The sequence below is a fragment of the Meleagris gallopavo genome, chromosome 14, assembly GCF_000146605.3.
Source record: "Meleagris gallopavo isolate NT-WF06-2002-E0010 breed Aviagen turkey brand Nicholas breeding stock chromosome 14, Turkey_5.1, whole genome shotgun sequence".
Lineage (NCBI taxonomy): Eukaryota > Metazoa > Chordata > Aves > Galliformes > Phasianidae > Meleagris > Meleagris gallopavo.
In genome coordinates this window covers 7,124,605-7,142,578 of record NC_015024.2, presented here as the reverse complement: position 1 = coordinate 7,142,578, position 17,974 = coordinate 7,124,605, and the positions used below count along the sequence as shown (strand labels likewise).

At 34.3% G+C, this 17,974-nt stretch overlaps 1 protein-coding gene across 3 annotated transcripts in view; it reads right to left on the bottom strand.

Annotated features, from left to right (window-relative positions):
• The window catches only part of CACNA2D3 (calcium voltage-gated channel auxiliary subunit alpha2delta 3), a 399,128-nt gene that overhangs the window by 209,321 nt on the left and 171,833 nt on the right, over positions 1 to 17,974 (bottom strand). For all 3 annotated transcript variants that reach the window (XR_004161297.1, XM_031555548.1, XM_010718481.2), the window contains exons 6-9: positions 10,647 to 10,778; positions 9,594 to 9,654; positions 9,353 to 9,503; positions 868 to 942 (exon numbers count right to left, since the gene is read on the bottom strand). Coding sequence is in view for 2 of the 3 variants with exons in the window: in XM_031555548.1 (XP_031411408.1) it covers positions 868 to 942; positions 9,353 to 9,503; positions 9,594 to 9,654; positions 10,647 to 10,778 (419 nt within the window). In the remaining variant the exon portion in view is untranslated. The remainder of the gene's footprint in view (positions 1 to 867; positions 943 to 9,352; positions 9,504 to 9,593; positions 9,655 to 10,646; positions 10,779 to 17,974) is intronic.

Genomic DNA, 17,974 nt, shown 5'->3' with positions numbered 1-17,974 from the left:
ATATTTGCTACTTCCTGCAATGCCTCATTGATTGTTTTAGTAAAAATGAACTGTCATGCTGAACCCTCAGTGCAATTCAGTGCTGAGCTGAAACCCTTCTGGTCTGTCTTTAGTAGAAAAGACACAGACAAACTTTTAAGACACGGCAGCAATTTTGTATCATTTAGGCAAAAGCAAGACCCATTACCAGAGAAGTTCTGTAGTTAGAGGTGTGGCTTTAACAGCCTTTCAATATAAAAGAACTTTTCAACTATCTTATTAAACACAGAATTTAATAATTTTATTTGGCATAAACCATCCTATCTTAACCTTCTAAGATGTGCAATGCAGTATTGCTTCTACAGAGCAACTGCACTCGAATGGCAGGCAATAAATCAAGCTTTAAACTGTAGATTCATTCTGTGATAGTCCTTCAAACAACACTTTCAATAAACAGTGTATTTTTATTTCCAAAAAAAAAAGTCAGTAGTATTTAATGCATTTGCACACACATTGAATTTTCTTGGATTAATACATTATTATTTTTACATGTCTGTTTGGAATAGTCACACTTTCAATTCATATACAATAATATCTGTTTCAACTTTAGTGTTAGTGTGACTTAAGAACACAATCTATTCCTCAGTCTTTTTCTTTTTAAGTGTGTTTTCAGTAATTTCCGTATTTTTCAATTAATATTAATCAATCTAAATAGCTAGATAGATATTTTTCTTCATATTGTGTCACACACAATTCCTTAGAAATGTCAAAAGTAGAATAATTAATTTATTAATTGCAAAAATGTAATCCATTTTACTAGGAAAAGGTCATCACAGCACATCTTAGGCAACGCAGCCTCTGTGTTGTTTTGTTCCTTTCATTCCTTACCTCTTTGTTGGTTCTGTCTGCTTGAACCAATGTTCCGTTCAGACACGGTTCTACATAGTGAAGTTCTTCATTATACTATTCAGAAAAATAAAAAGTATTATGAAAATTTAATTAAGAGCTTTGAAAGATACAATTTAATGATTTAGAACTGGAGGGAAGCATGCATATAAAGCAAGAAAAATTGGATTCAGTTCATTTTTAAAAACTGACCACAGACATTTTTTCTTTCTCATGCTTCTCAGTATCTCAGAGGTTTTGAATTTTTAAAAGGAGCATTCAATGGAACGGATACCAGTTCAGGTGGAGGTAATGTGTACTATACACACTAGCTGGCATAAATACCCTTCAAGCTGAAATCTGGATAATATTAAGAGATTAAGAGTTCAGATTTGATGCATCTCAGTCACAATTCCCAATTCTTTGTTGCATATTAAATAAAAAACTTGACAAATAATTGAAGCACTGGCTAACACACTTTGGAAGGCTAAAAGCAAAATAACTATGCTAAAAAGTCTGTGAGCTTGAATCCTGAATACATCAGGATTTAAGAGTCAGAATTTAAGTCAAGCAAAATAACTCATTGCACAATGATACATGAAGCTGTGACAGATCCTGAAACAATTCTCCGCTTATCTTTCAAGGTTGAAGTTAGACAGCCCAGATTCATTTTCAGAAACATCTTAAGAATTTAAATGAACAGTCTCATTTGCATTCAGTAGATCCAACAGAACTATTGACACTCGAGTGACTTGATTGAAAATCAACTTGTTTAAATCTTAAACCTTTCATTGCAGGTCAGATTAATTGATGCCTTCAAAAACTCTATTATATCCCTTGTAAAGATGTGATCTTCGCTTAATTCTTATTAATTTGATCTAAACTGGAAGTTACCACAGATCAAAGAGCCTTTGCATTTAAACTCTTGTTTTCACTTTTTCCCAGACTTTAAGTGAATCAGAATATCAGACAAGATATGAAGTTAAGCCAAAAACAATCAGGGATAGCATTTCCAATGATTAACGTATGCATTTACTCACTTGCTCCTCCATCTCAACAAGAATTAAAAAAAAGTCTTCCAACAATTCATTTCTGACTGTTGCTTACACAAGGTTCTTGGTCACTGCAAGACCTCATTTCTGCTGTGGCTGTGAATTTGATCAACTCCCTCTTCAATTTAACACCATCCCCCTTTGACTGTACAACATACGCATAAACACAGATCGCTGCAACCTGTTCCACAACGGACATCTGTCATCACCACTCATGTGAACAATGTACTATTGCCACACTAATTAATTAATTACATAATTACTGTTGCAAAGGGAAGAGCTTTTAATTAGAATTTCATCAAGTTATTCTTGAGGTGCTGTGTCAGACTCAGCCCTTAGCTATAAGGAAGTATATGCCCAGAGAAACTTACTTCCTACTATTGGATATATAGAACATTTACATCGGTATCTACAAAGTAGCTGGTTAAATGTTTAAAAACAAACCAAAATTCTAGAAAGGGATTTGTGCAAAATTTCTTTAGCAGGCTTGCATGCTTTTCTAATTATTTTATTCCCATCAGTGTTATTCCAATATATGAGAGCCTGCAGACATATCTATTGTTCCAAAGCTAATATGAAAACACAAGGCAGTGACAACTGAAACACTTGAGAGTCACTGGGAATGTCCTCTGTGCATCCCAGATCATAGCCATTCATTTGACTACTAAATGATGTACTTTTTGCTGCAGTCTCTTCAGACTACTTTCCAGTCTGTCTCCTGACAGCCACCGCAAAATAGTAATGCAAAATCTGCAAAGCAACTCTCATTATAGACCAAAGTAAAAAAGTGCCTTCCATACTACTGAAATACAAAAAAACATCCCAATATTACACCACATGCTGAAAACCTGTAAAAGACACTGGCACACCAATCACTACTCCCAAGCTCTCTTGCTTTCACACCATTTTTTGTTTAACATGTTCTTCAATCAGTGTACTTCCTGGGCTTTTAGCATGATTTTGGTAGCTGTTTTTAGAAGCTAGAACAAAGGCATATTTTTCTTTATATGATACCAAGCACAGTCTGCAGTCAGCCAACATGCAATAAAGAATTACAGTCTTTTTCTCGGTCATGATCATTTCAAGTATCTCATATATACCAGCAGAATACGAACTTCTAAATGCTGTATTAATGCTGCTCTTTTTTTCCAGATCTATCAGTAGCAGCAAACAGATGAATCACAAGTTCCTACTCTATGAGAGCTTGCATTTAAGTAGCACAATTTCATTCTGCCCAGTTTCTACTAAACAGTAATTATATTATTTTTAATTAATTTAATTTAATATTATAATTAAATAGTCCAGACTTCTATTAAATAGTGTTTGGGTAACTCATAGCATCAGGCTATCTCTACAGACATACAGCTTGCACGGCTGCCAGCCACATCATAACCCAGACAGACGCCCAGTATCCTCACCCAGTGTCTTTATCATTATTATGTTGCACAGTATAAAGGATGTCCATACTGTCACAAAAAGATGTTTCAAGTCCCTTAGCAGTCTCATTCTACAGAATCAATAGAGGAAGAAGAAAAATGTTCATTCTCACATAAGCAGTATAATTGCACAGACAGAACGTGGCTACAACTTTATTCTTATACTCATCCTTCTGAAACCTTGCCAAATTGTGACACTATTTGCATTTGTAGTAACCAATTCACCTTGCAAATATTACTGTAGAATATTTTAAGTAATCTGCCACTTACGGAAAAAAAATGAATTATGCAGAATTAATATTTTATGTAGCAGTGTTCTCTGGATAACAAGAATAACCTGGATGTGCTCCATTTGTCAGTGCTTCTACAGATAGAAACAATAAGAAAAATGCTATCTGCTTTATATACTTTTTTTTCCCTTATATATATAAAAAAATACTACTAGATAGAAAAATTTACTGAACAAAATCATTTCAGTTTCCAAAGGAATTCCCCAAAACAGCAAACATCTTCCTAACTCAGTAAAAACTGAAAAAAGGGTGATACATCATGTGGAGCCAGTCAAGAAGAGTTTGCTGCTTAAACTGGCACATCTGGTTGGTAAGACTTTTAGTACAACTGTCAGCTTCAGTAAAATACTCAGCTTGTGTTTCAAGTACATATTAAAATTTGGTCTATTTGTAGAATATATTGCGGTATTATTAATGATAATTTTTTAAACTTATCAAACTTTCTTTCAGAGTAGAAGGAAAAAAAGGCATTCCAGAATTTTCTCAATCTAGAGGAAACCTCCACATACTTCTCACAAACTTACACAGCAATTTCAACTCAGTTCTGCAGTTTTTCTAGGACATGTAGAATTTCATATTTAAATGGATTTGCTTCTTGATGTTCAATAAAAGGCTTGTTACTAACTGCTGACTTTGCCAGCAGTATGTGATACAGATCTGTTATTCCCTGGGCAAGGAGATTTTTGAAATAGAGATTTCTCCTTTAGTTCAAAGCTGTGAGTACTCAATTTTTATACCTATTACAAAATTCATCTACTTCAGTAGAAGACTACTTTCAGCTTTTCTGATATTTCTTAACGTTACACTGTACCATATCCATACATGCAACCATAGGAAATCATTATCACATTACAGATGTGATACCTGCACTGCTATAGCATAGAGGGTTAAATCTGTATATAGCCTGTGCTTCACTGAACAATGGAGAGAGAAGAATTAACATGGTTTACAATCTCCTCTTAAAACCTTAGCCTGCTTTAAGAATTTTATAATTTAAACACTTGAGGACACATTATTATTACTTTATTACTAGTATTAAAATATTTATTTATGTTTATTTGCTTTATTAATTTTTATTTTGCCAATCTAATTGTTTCTTTGCACAGCATAAAATAAATGAGTGGGCCAAAATCAGAACTGAGAAGAATCACAGATAGCTGCTGATTTATCTTGTATAATCAGATACCCATACTCTGAAAATATGAAATGTTGCTCTAAACCTATGCAAGTAGTTTGCATTTACTTCAGTTTATTCTTTGCTGTATTTCAGCAGTCTGGAACAAGATTCACAGAAACAAATAACTTTCATATTGTGTTGTGCAACAACACAGATAAAAGATTTCACACAGCTCAAGATATCCATTTCAGCCCACCCTAAGACCAAACAACGAAGCCAAACCTATTCCTTTAATTCTTGTTCAGGTATTTCCAAGCTTGTCCTAGCATTCCCACACACATACAAGCACAACCCATGGCTTGGAGCAGTTATATGGAGACTGACAGTTGGCTGCCTTCCCCTCGCTCAGTCTCCTGCCATGTTACCTACACAGAATCTGATTACTCAGGTCAGTTAAAAAATAGGTTTAAACATTCTGAATGAATACAAGGACTTAAACAGGACGATACAGAAAATACTTATAATGGAAAATTCAGCAAATTGAAACCAGGAACTACGCTACTGTGCCCCGAATGAACAAATAAAACTCCTCTAATATATTTTCCTAATATGGCGTGACAACAGCATTAAAATCGATTTGGCATTCTCAGCTCAGTTAATATTTTATTCTTTTAATGTAGAGTTTACATTTTTTGTAAAAGCATTTGAAAAATTTCAACATTGAACAGAATTAGTACTTCTTTTATGATAATATTGTTAATTTAATGCATGACTTGGAGTTAGGCTTCAAAGTAAATTGAAAAAATATGCCTTTTCTCTTGTTGCCAGCATCCCTTTCATGTGCCAGTAAACTGACCTTAAATTTTAACAAAGGCAGCACAAAATTTCTCTTGCAAAACAGGTTGTTTTGCAATTCAATCATCAGTCCAACAATTTCAGATAGATTTTCCAAACTGAACATGAAAACTGAAATGATTTTTAACATTATGTTTTTTGTGTTTACTCTCCGGAAAGACTTGCACTGAATTCTGCTTTCTTCTACTTAAAAGTTAGAAAGGTATTTTAGTGAAAAATCAAATGGGCATGGTGGATATGAATCAACTCAGTTAATGTATAGCTAGTAACTTTCAGGATTGGCAGGTTTTGTTTTGTTTCTCTATTTTACTGAATATTTTTAAGCGTTAATTGAATTTTTAATGATGTTAGTGTGTACTGATCATAACTCCCATTATCATTAATGAGAATTCTCAATTTCTTTTTGTGTACAGAATAGGGAAATGTATGACAACACAAAAAACAAACTAAATTCTTTTTAGAAACTTTTTGTACAGTGGAATATAGTAAAGGGAGAATAAAAAACTAACAGATTCGATCATCACAAATTTTGCACAAGTGCTTTTCAGACTTCAGTTCTCCATCTACTAAGCTCCACTCCCCATTCTTCTACTGATATATATAACTGTTTCTTCAATGCTCAATTTCTTTCCAAATTTGACCCTGGCTTACAGCAGTCTCACTTGTCCATAGAACAAAGATTTGAGACTGAGCTGCATTAGGGACGTATGATCTTTGTCACCCGATCGCCTTTTACAAGGTAACTCATTCCTGTTCCCACAATGCTGCTCTGTTTTCTCACTTATCAACCCTGACACTTTTTAAACAAGGCCTGCCTTCTTTCAACAGATAAATTATAAAACATCTTGCCTTTCTCTAATCTCATCTTCTCTTTTAGTAAACTTAAAAGTGTTCTCCCTTCTTTCCTGTAACAAACACAGAAGTTTCTCATCTGTTTGTGTAAACCTTCTGCTAGCTTCATTTTGCCTATAAATATCTTTAAGTCCTCTATCACATCTTTCACCACTATTTCCCCTTTATTTCCTTCTTTTCCTTCAAAATGCAGGCATGCTTTAGGGTGAGTGAACTCCTTAATCCATCTGACTCCTAATTCCTGACACACTTCCTCATAAGAGTCCTCCATTAATCACTGTGCGTAGTAAAGCCATACAATTGTTCAGGTTCAAAACTTTCACTTAATCTTACACACGTATTGCTTGTCCAGAATTATTCTGCCTCACAATTTCACCTGGGAAGAGAAGGAGATACTGCATTTTTCATCCCAGGTCTCTCAGAGCAGCCATCTAAACATTCATTTCAGGTATTGGCTGGTATCAGTGCTTCAAAAGTCACTTCTGCTGAGCATTAGTCACAGTACCCCTGGCTTTACTGCAGACCCTCAGTATACCTTCCTCTAACACATCACATTTTAAAGGGAGTCTGTAATGCAGTGCCAGCCTACCTGTGCCATTCCTCACAGAAAGGTTGGCTGCCCTCTCCACAGCACTGCTGTTAGCAGCTTGTTACATTTTCAAGCAAACAAATTGTGTGCTTTCTTTAAATTACCGCTTTTGCCTCGTGAGGAGACAGTGAGGGTTATTTTGTGATATTTAGTTCAAAACAACTCCTTAAAACCCTTCTTCCATATGACAGAATAACACCTCTCCCACTCACTGCCAATCCTGTCACAGCCTCCTCCATCTCTGCAGCACCTCTTTGTGAATAGTGAAAAGTGAACAGTTGCAGGGCCATATTTGCACAGCAACCATCCCACAAGTGTCCTACTAAAACTAAACATCTGAGCTGAAAAGAATAAAATTGCACTCTCAGTCAGTACTCCTGCTTATTTCAACAAACAAACACATAATCACCCTGAAAGAAGCTATAGAATAGAAAAAAAACCAAAACCACAAAACCTTTAGATGAAGAAATCACCTAGTACACATGCTATAATTATCATAGTAATTACATCTCTTATTATAAGAATTTCCTGTACTACCGAGCAAGAGGGGTTGCAGTGTTGGGAGCTGTGGAAGGGGGCCATCAGCTGCCTTGTGCCACTGTGAATACTTTTTTATGCACAGCTCTGTTTAGTTTCAATTACAGTTTTAAAGATATGACATTACTTCATACTTAAGTGTATTGAAATATTTGTACATAGTACTATTACTTCAGCAAAAGGTTTGCTTTGGATCCTTGCTTCACATTCTTTGTTGTAGACGAACATTTTGTTTCTCCCAAAGTAAAAACAAATAAACAAACAAAAAACCAGAAAATCTCTTTCCATAAATATTTCATAGTCTTTCCACATCGCTTACAATAACTGTTATGAGTTCTAAAAAATCAGAGATTATACACTAAAAATGGCAAGTCAAATGTCTTAGTAATTACTTAGTTGACATGTTTTTACTACTTATTATGGTGGCTTTTTAAACTAACACTAATCACAGGTGTGTTGGAGGACAGTCTCGATGATTTGCTTTCATATTAATGGTATCATTTACTTTAGAATATAAAGGATGCTTTCTTTGCAACAAGGGAAAGCCAAAATCCTTGCATTTGATAGTTTAAAAACACTCTTAGGATTTAGATGCATGAGAAAACCACGTACTAATAAATTGTTTTATCATATTACTTAAAAGCAAAACAATATCCACAAAGGGAAAATTATTAAACTATCAATTCCTCCCCTGCCAAATCACAGTTGTGATGTCAGTTTAAGCCATGGTCAAACCATCCTTACCCACATCATTCTCATTATGTTTAAATAGCTGTAAAACCAGCCTCTTGTTATTTATTTAAAATGTGTGAATACTATTTGATACATCAAAACATTAGGTACTATTTATGATCTAAATTATCACTGTAAGTAAGCAGCAGTAATACCTCCCCATAAAGCTTCAAAAAACCCGTGCTGTTATTTGCAAAATATTGTCATATCATAGCATCAACATGGAAAAAATGTCCCAGAACTTAATAAATCTTTAAAGCTAAATATCAGGCACCACTTTTCAAACAGTTTTATAGATGACTAAACTGCACTTTTTGGGCAGTAGCATGTGGATTGACTTAGTTATCAATATTAAGTGTTGTGTTATAATTAGAAGAAAAATGTGAATATTAGAAATAAAAATGGTAGATTTAAAATAGGTCAGCAGAACGGTGGCATGCAGTGGGTTCTTATATTCATTAGCATGCTTTAGAGTTGTGGTTCATGAGCATCTCACATTTCTGAAACTCAATTAACTCGGTACACATACAATACATTTTTAATTCACACTGAGAAAAAAAATAAAAATTGGGAGGTAAATTGACATTTTATCTTGCCATGCAAGCTTCAGCAAGAGCAAACATCTAATTCTATTAATTTTTACACAATCAGCATTTTGTATATTGCACTTTACTGAAGAATCTGTAAGATGAAAACAGTGGAGATAAAGAGAAAGAAATCCCCAAATTAGAAAGTAAGGTAATGTAAAAAGTGCAAACTACAAAACAGATTGCTATTCTTTGCCACTCCCAATCTTATGACAGCTTAAGGAGTTTTAGATTGCAACTCCTAGAAAACAAGAGTTTGAAAACACTGTCATCACCTGAAGAGGCTTGCATCAGAAAATCAGTTTGTCCAGTAGCTACAAATGCCATCTTATAACAATCACTTGCCTGAAGCATTTTTCAAGTTTACTGTGTGATGTAAAATACAATGGATGGCAACAAAAGATGGAAGAAAATAATGGAAGAAAAATCTGAGACACTCACAGCAATTATATTGAAGAAGTCGTCATCTCCAAGGGTATCCAAAATAGATGAAACTGTCTGTTTAGCGATAGTCAAGCGAAGTCCTTTCATACTGCCACTGACATCTACTAAAATTACCACATCTTTTGGAGAAGTTGCTGCTTGGATGTACCTAATATGAAATACAAAACATCTTGTTCCTTAAAATAATGAACTTTTTTAATTCCTCATTTCTTAAACATAATATACATCCATTGCCTACCATTTTCTATTTCTGCAGTCAAATGCAATAACTCCATTCTCATCAGGTTCCCATTTAATTCCTATTTAGACAAAGAGATGAAAAGATTAAATTACAACATTTTGCATGGTAACTGCTCAAAACATCTCTGTGATATTGTGGCAAAGCAGCATTTAACAGTTTCGTACTTCAATCAATCTCACAGTCAATGCTATTATAATACAGCAAATGCTGGAAAACAATAATGAAAGAGGACTGCCAGAAACAGTATGGCTTCCTCACTCGTTTTTAGCCTACTGTAAGGTGAAAACCTCCTCAATCTTTCCATGCTCATCATATTTTTGTCACCGAAGTAATATTGTACCTGGTCTCCAGTCCTGTCCAGATTCTAGACAGGCTGGCCAAGTTCCTTTCAAGCCATGAGTACTTACAGTTCATGGGTGATCTCAGCAGGTATTGCTATACAGCTATACTTGCTAACTTGATAATAGCCTGTACTTGCTTGCAGCTGCACTCACAGGCTGCACATTTTGTGTTTTGACCAGTCACTATGTCTAGTACCTCCAGGCTGTGAGTCAAGCAAAATATGGTAAAAACTTCCTTTTTTTTTTTTTTTTTAAAGAAGTTACAGCCTTTAAAATAAAGACATTTTCTATTCTTCCGTATCATACAGCTTGAGAACTCAGCCATAATCTAAAATTAATACAAACATAATATACATTCAGTTCAGCCCCTTTGAGACATATAGGCTTATAGTATAGTATGGAACAAATTAACCTTCAGATTTCAGGTCTAAAATCAAACCAACCAACCGTTTGTTGCTAAACTGTCAGCTAAAAGAACACTTCCGTCTATGAGAAGGAGTTATCTTAGGGGCTTATATTTTCAAATGAAAATTAGCAGAAAAAAAACTCAGAACGTTGAAAATGTTGATTAGGAATCTCTCTCTGAAAACTAGATAAGTAAAACTGAACCTCCAAGTATCTGTGAAACTACTGATTTGTGACAGTGTTCCATAGAAATGTGCAGCCATAGCATTCTTTATTGTTTCTCTGTAACCTCTATTATTCTTACCTGGATACTGTCTGAAAAATCCTTTTGCACTTCCGAAGTACTGCCAGATGAGAGAAGGGTCACGATCAAAATTATCAACAAACACCTTATTTAAGGATTCTGACCAATAAACTCCATTTACAATGGCTGGATCTAAGGAGAGAAAAAAACTGTTACCATCTTCAGTTTATTCAGTACCCTAAAATCCATTAAGTGCAAAGTATTTCAGTTTCCTGTATCATTTAAGAGATTCAAAATACTTCCATAATGGAAGTATGGTTAAAATGACAAATAGAAACCACGTACATTTTGTAGATAACTTACTTAAAATTGCTACGCAGGCCATTTATTTGGAACTCCTATATCACTTTTTTGGAGAACATAAATGAGTAAACCTAATGATTGATTATTTATTTTCCCTAAATGCTTAGAATGTCTCATAGCAACATTTTATACATTTCTTTTAGTCTTCAATTCTGCAAGGTCAGTATTACTCTGTTTGAAAGTTCACTTGTGAGAACATAAAGTAAAATACTTCTTATTTCATACTTGGGTGAATTAATGGCATATACCAAACACAAAATCTTATAGCATATAACACTAATTGTGTTCAGAAAGCACTGGACCCAGATTTCACAACAACATCCTATTATTTTTGACCCCTAGAGAGAGAAGGAAAGAGAGAAAGAGAAGTACATAACAAATCCTTGATGTTGAAAATAAGTTATCTCTGTTTATTACATCCTAGTAACTCCCCCAGGCAGCAATTCCTGCAATCCCAGACTGCTCAAGTACATTTTTATGTTGCAGTTGGTTTTCAGGAGTAAATGAACACATCTGAAAAAGTTACTCAACTTCAAACTGTGATGTCAAATGTAGTTGACAGATGAGAAGCAATTAGGATATACTGCATTCTCAATTCAATCTGTACATGAAATCAGTAATGGAGGCAGCAATAAACAGAATTAAAACCACAGATGTATTATTTCATTTGTAGAAGTGTACATGCACACTAACATTTGTTCAAACATTTGAAATAATGCTTTCATTAACTCATGAAATAATGGTATTTCACTCATTTCAGAATGTGATCAGAAAGACTGATCAGAATGATTTTAATGGAGTAAAGGTAAATTGTTATCTTTCCTTACACTCATCAAGAAAAACAGTACAAAAAGTGAAATGTCTGAGCTACATATCTTTAAGTATTACTTTCATCTAAATATTTTGGTCAAGAAAAGTCAAGGTCAAGAAAACAGATTTTGTTTTTAAAACATGTCTGGCATAGTTACTTGTTTCTCTAGAAGATGAAATATACATTTAAAATCCAATCAAATGTATCAAATGTCACCAGTCCAATGTACTTCTTCAATTTTGTCTAGCTGGCAAGAACCATTGTCTGGGTATTTCCAAGTCTCCAATAACAAGCTGCAAATGAGACATCAGGAATCAACTGTCAAGACTGCTATCATGTGATCTGTCATTAGTTTTCAGAAATATTTCAGCATTTCAAAATACTGATTGGGCTGAGATCCACTGTTCAGCATTTAAACATTAAATGAGAAATGATGTACTGAAGTGAGAATCCCTTTCTCAGTCCACTGCAATCTTATTCACATCTTCTGATGGAGAAACTGAATCACTGAGGTGTTTCTAGGAAAGTCTTCTTGTAGGAACTGGAAGCTGTTCTCAGAATCAATAGGGCATTAAGTTCTCCATACACCCTTCAGTTACCAGTATGACTGAAAAGCCAAACTGATCCTAAATGGAATAATTACACCTTAACTTATATTTAAAATAATCTCTAGTGTTTCTTTGCAATTTGTATTTGAATCTCATTCCAACACTGCACATTTTACAATATTTCTTTGCAATATTGAGCAGATCAGGTATCTTCTATCCTGCATTCCTCAGAGGCTAAGCATTAATGCTCTTCCCTAGGTGATCTGTGCCACAGTGCCCTCAGTGAAGCAGAACCTTCACTTTGACTCCCCACTCAAAGATTATTTCCTTTGGATTCTATGTACACATCATCTCCATCAGATCATGAGACAAGCCTTGCTGTCCATGCTGTTAAGCTTTCAACTGAATCTAACATCCACCTACTGGCATTTAAAATACATATTTATGTAATAAATACATATATAAAGCTATTTTTAAAATGAATTTATATTAAATTATCCATAGCACCATGGTAGCAGATTACTTTTATTAGCCCATCCATGGGGTGCTGCTTACTGTGTTTTATTATATATATATATATATAGTATATATATATATAGTATATATAATATATATATATACACACACATTATGAATTAGAAAACTCCAGTGAAATACAACCATAAAAATTTTTCCTTGAACATGATTATTTGAGTCTATATTCTGCATTATGTTGACAGCTCTAAGCACTAATCATCCAAACGCTTGCTGATGACCTAAAATATTAATTCAATGACACTGAAACTAATAGGCTTTTTTTTTTTTGGTTACTGAAAGAAGCATTAAGCAAGCATATTAAACAAGAGACTGCAATTAAAATGCAATCTGTGATGACCAGATTCCTTTAAAATTAATCCTGGTGGCAATTCACTACCTTCCTACAACCTGCGTATCTATTACACTGGCTGTTATTAATACAATATGCCAAGAGCAATTTATAAGTCACATTTTATGCATCTACTTTTTTTTTTTTTTTTTTTTTTTAAAGTAAATTAGGTCACAGTTTAATTCTTATTATACTGGAGGAAGAATAGAGCAGGAAAAAAAAAATTATCCACAGCACCAACTTCAGGCAGATAGCCCAGAAGTGGAAATCATCTCTCTCTGGATACTGTATCTGCAGGTAGAATGATTTCCAAACCAAACTCCTTGTTGTAAATTTGGTTATGTCTGATGAATGCATCTCTTTGAATTTGTACAATCCAAGATGCATCTGAGCTCTCAATTTATAGCCTCATTAAAATATTATCTGTTTCTAATAACAGATACATTATTATATTATGTGGTTCTGGGCAGTTCTTAGTTTTAGTAATTCTACTGACATTGCCCCAACTACTTCATTTGAAAAAGCATTGTTTTCATATTGCAGGTGAATGTCATCTGTATCCCCAAAACTGTTATGGAACTAAGTGCTTGTGAATATTTAGGAATCTGGGGGAAGGGAAGGAAAAAAAAAAAAGAGGAGAATTTAATACGAATTATTTTTATTAATAATATTAACGAATTATTATTATTAATACGAATCATTTCTGTGATGTTATAGAGACAGATGTTCAAAGACAGTAAGTGCAAACAGTTTCAGCCACACGTCCTGAAATACAATTTCTGTTTGTGCTTCCTGGCAATAACAGGTAAATACAATTCAAGTATTTATTTTCCCCGGCCTCTTAGATGGGCTTGGTTGCAATAATATGGTGTTTTGTTCCACTGCTGTTTGTGTAGATATTTAATAAAAACTAGCCTCAAGAAAATAGGAACATTGACAGCAATGTGAAATATAAAGGTAAAATAACAGTATAACTGCATGTAACAATTAAACTGCTGTCATAGATACTGCTGACCTCAAGAAACAGGACTGAAGACTCAACAAAGGCAACCAAGGTGTGCAGATTTAAAGATGTACAACAGCATGACAAAGGTTAACGCTACAACAGAAAGTATTTTAATACAAAGAATTTGTAAAAATATCTACAGTGAGATAAGGCTACAGAAATAAAATACTCAATGCCTTTTGCTCTTTAGTTTTTCCTGTATAGAAAAATAAGGGAGATCTGCTGAGGAATTCAGTTACTATGAAAAAAATGCAGAATACTACCCTTTCTTTTCCATCGTCTGCTTTATTACCTAGAAAAATTGTTACCACTAAATCTTTGTTTTTTCCTCTAGCATATTGCCTTTGTAATGTGATCATTAATTTCTCAGGGAAAGCTGTCAAAGATTCTGGCATCCAAAATGGTGTTCTTCTTTGCAGCATCTGACCTCAAGGACAGCCCCTAACATTGCAGAGCTGTGCTGTCATACAATGAAGCAGTACAAGCACAGCCTATAGGAACAAGCACTGGAAAAGAATGCAAAATCCAGCACTTTTTTTGGCTCAAAGATAGCGACAATATTAGCATAGTTTTGATGACACTGACAACGTATTTAGTCTGGTCATATTTTAAAGAATAACAAAATCACATACTTTACTGGGACATACACCAACAATTGAATAATTATACTACTCAACGCTAATATGAATGCTTTTCAGGGTGGTCCAATATTCAAGAGCTGGGGCTGGATGCCAATTTTGGCAATTGCCTTTGCTTTATTCATTCTTCCCCAGCCTCCCCCTCTACTGGGTACTGTGGATGCATCGACTAACACATCAAAGCATCTGTAGACAAAAAAGAAAGTGCTTGCCTATTTTGCTTCATGTCCTGAGATCCACGAACCAATGATGTCAAAAATCACGCTCCCTTTTCATACATACATGGGGCGGTAAAGACTTCAAGTGCATCATTGCATAGAGACACAGTGGTAGCTATTTAGTTGTTTCAGCTTCCAACATTTCTCTAATAACACTTCTCTTTTCCTTTGAAACGGCAGTAGAAGAATTGGAATATTGCCAGATGTGTTTATTCTCACACTGAGTTTTATGGCGGATGTTTGGTTTTGTTTTGTTTTTTTTTTTTAATTTACTGAGTGAACAAGATGATCTGAGATTCGATTTTAGTCCACTTGCAATACAGGAGTACAGTGGTAAAGTCCTCCTAACACTAACTAATTTTGGAGGAGAGTTTCAGTCCTCACTTCTAGATTGCTGCCTACTGAATTATAAGAAAGTTCCTGCAGCAAAACAACTACCTTTGAGGATACCCATTCAGCGACTAACCTGGCCCTGCTCAACTTAAAATAGATATAACGGCTAAAAGCAACCAGTAGGAAGGTGAATATTTAAAGTGAACAATTACTATTATTATTTATTTATTTTTAATTGAAGGAGGAGTTTGGAGCAGAAGTCACACACTGTCCATCCCCAGATGAACTACCAACATTCTCCTGTAAGTGCTGCTGTCCCACAAGTTGAGCACATAGGGCAGTTACAGCTATCACTAATACATTTTAATTTATTTTAATTATATTAATTAAATTAAAATATTAATATTTTAATTTAATAAAAAGCCATAAAAAGCTGAGGAGAACTCAATTTGAAAGCTTCATAGTGATGAGAGAATCAAAGCATAAATTGATGTGACCACAGAAAACGGTATTTCTATATTTTTAAAAGAACGTACCCCTTTTCCACATTTTTGCAGGATATTAATTGAAAACTATGAAAACTGAAAGACAGCTAAGAAAATAACACTTGGCTGAGCTGGAGGATGCTATGGTATGACTGAGAAAAAGTGAAACACATGAAAAAATGCCCTTAGAAATAAATTTTCCAGGTAGGTAAGAGAAGACAAGTGCTCAGATCATGGGAATTAAATCAAATAGAGACTCTCTAGATACAACAATTTAATTGCAAAAACAAAATTAAAGACTGAAAAAACAGCCAGTTCTGAACAGATGGGAAGAAGAAATTTCTGAACAGGCTGATGGACCAGGAAATCTAAATCCGTACAAGTGGCAGGGCAGGAAAAAGCATCAGGACAAACAACACAGGAAGCCAGTGGAACATATTGCAAATTACAGGAAAAGAAAGCAAACATGACTGCTGCTAAATGAAGCCAACTGTGCTGTAAGATGTTTAATGCACAACATACCAGAAGAAGCAACTGTAGCAGAACTGTTGTCAAAGTGATATATGACAAAGCCAAGGTACAGCCTTTGAAATAGAAGTCATCCTTGCAGAAACTGCCCAAGGATAGACCTGCTCACAAAATTTTACTAAAACTGTTTAAAAATCAGCCATACAAACTGTAAATTTACAATTTACAATAAATGTAAGATTTCTGTTGTTTTGATAACCAGAGACATAGAACTACAGAAACGGGCTAACTTAGTTACACCACACAATGCAAGGAGGTCCTATAAGAAGAATTTGAATTAAAGTCCTTGTTAAAGTCCTTCCATCAGAACATGCCTGTTGTGCACAACAAATGGAGACATGAGAACCTTCAGAGGGTAATGCTGTGGTCTGTAAGATTAAACCACATACTAAATAATTTAAACATCTATTGATACATTCCCGGGAGTATCAACACTGTATGAATGTGTTAATTACCACCAATAAGAGCACTTATCTATTATCATGAACAAATAATTGCATTTCACTCTCTCAAGTCAATCTCCTCTTAATGCTGCTTTAAGAGCCTTTTGTGATTCTTTCTTCTTGCACAAAAGAACATTTGCACTATTGAGAAGAACGGAAGTTCTACTCAAACAAAAAGTTGGAAAAACCCTCACTGATATGACAAAGTTTGATTCAATACCTCTGAAGCTGACATTAAAACCTCATACTGAAAACACTGAGCAGACGAACAAATGCATCTTGGGACAAATACATTACAAAAACACTTATGGATTCTTAACATTATTTGCTCCTTTAGGAATGTGCCAAATAAAAGCTGCCAGAAAGACACCTAGATAAAGTACAGTGTAAAAATATCTTTGCAGGATTTTAGCCAAATGGTATTCTGAAACAGTTTACATTCTAGCCAAGCGTACTAATACTTGACCAGAAGAGCAGGCCTCCTTTTCTCCTCTTCACACTAAACAGATCCAAGAAAAATCTAAGATGAATCTGTGTTATGTGGCAGGATAGAGAGGGAAATATTTACTCTATTATAGAATACTAGACAAAATGAATAAAAAGCATCTCTGGAGAGACTTCTATGATTCTGTAAATGTCAATCTTCTCTACTCCATATTGAAAAAAAGCTACAATTTTTCCATTTCCTTTACAACCATTTATTCAAATGTTTTCTAATATTCAGCACTAAAGGTTTTCAGGAACCCAGATCTATTATGTCAATTACTTTTAGGTGTAAAGATAAAAATGTTCTCCCAACATAGTTCATGGGAGAAATAAAGTCTTGAAAAATCTTTAAGTAAAGAAAACAAACTGAAAAATAAATTCCCCAATGTATTTATAGGAGGTAAACTCAATCCACTGAGTTGTACTGAATGTATCCATTGAATGTATTGAATCATGAGAATTTTTTTCATTAATATACTCCACACTGAAAGCTCCCTTCAGTAAATTTCCTGGTTGTTATTTTAAGTCAATAACAGAACATATTTTGATTGTTTATTATCATTAAAATAATGAAAAACTTGTGTTTACAAGTAAGAAAACTTAGTGCACTGAAGGAGAACAAATCTGTTATAATTCATTTTCAGTGTTTTTTTTTTTTTTTTTT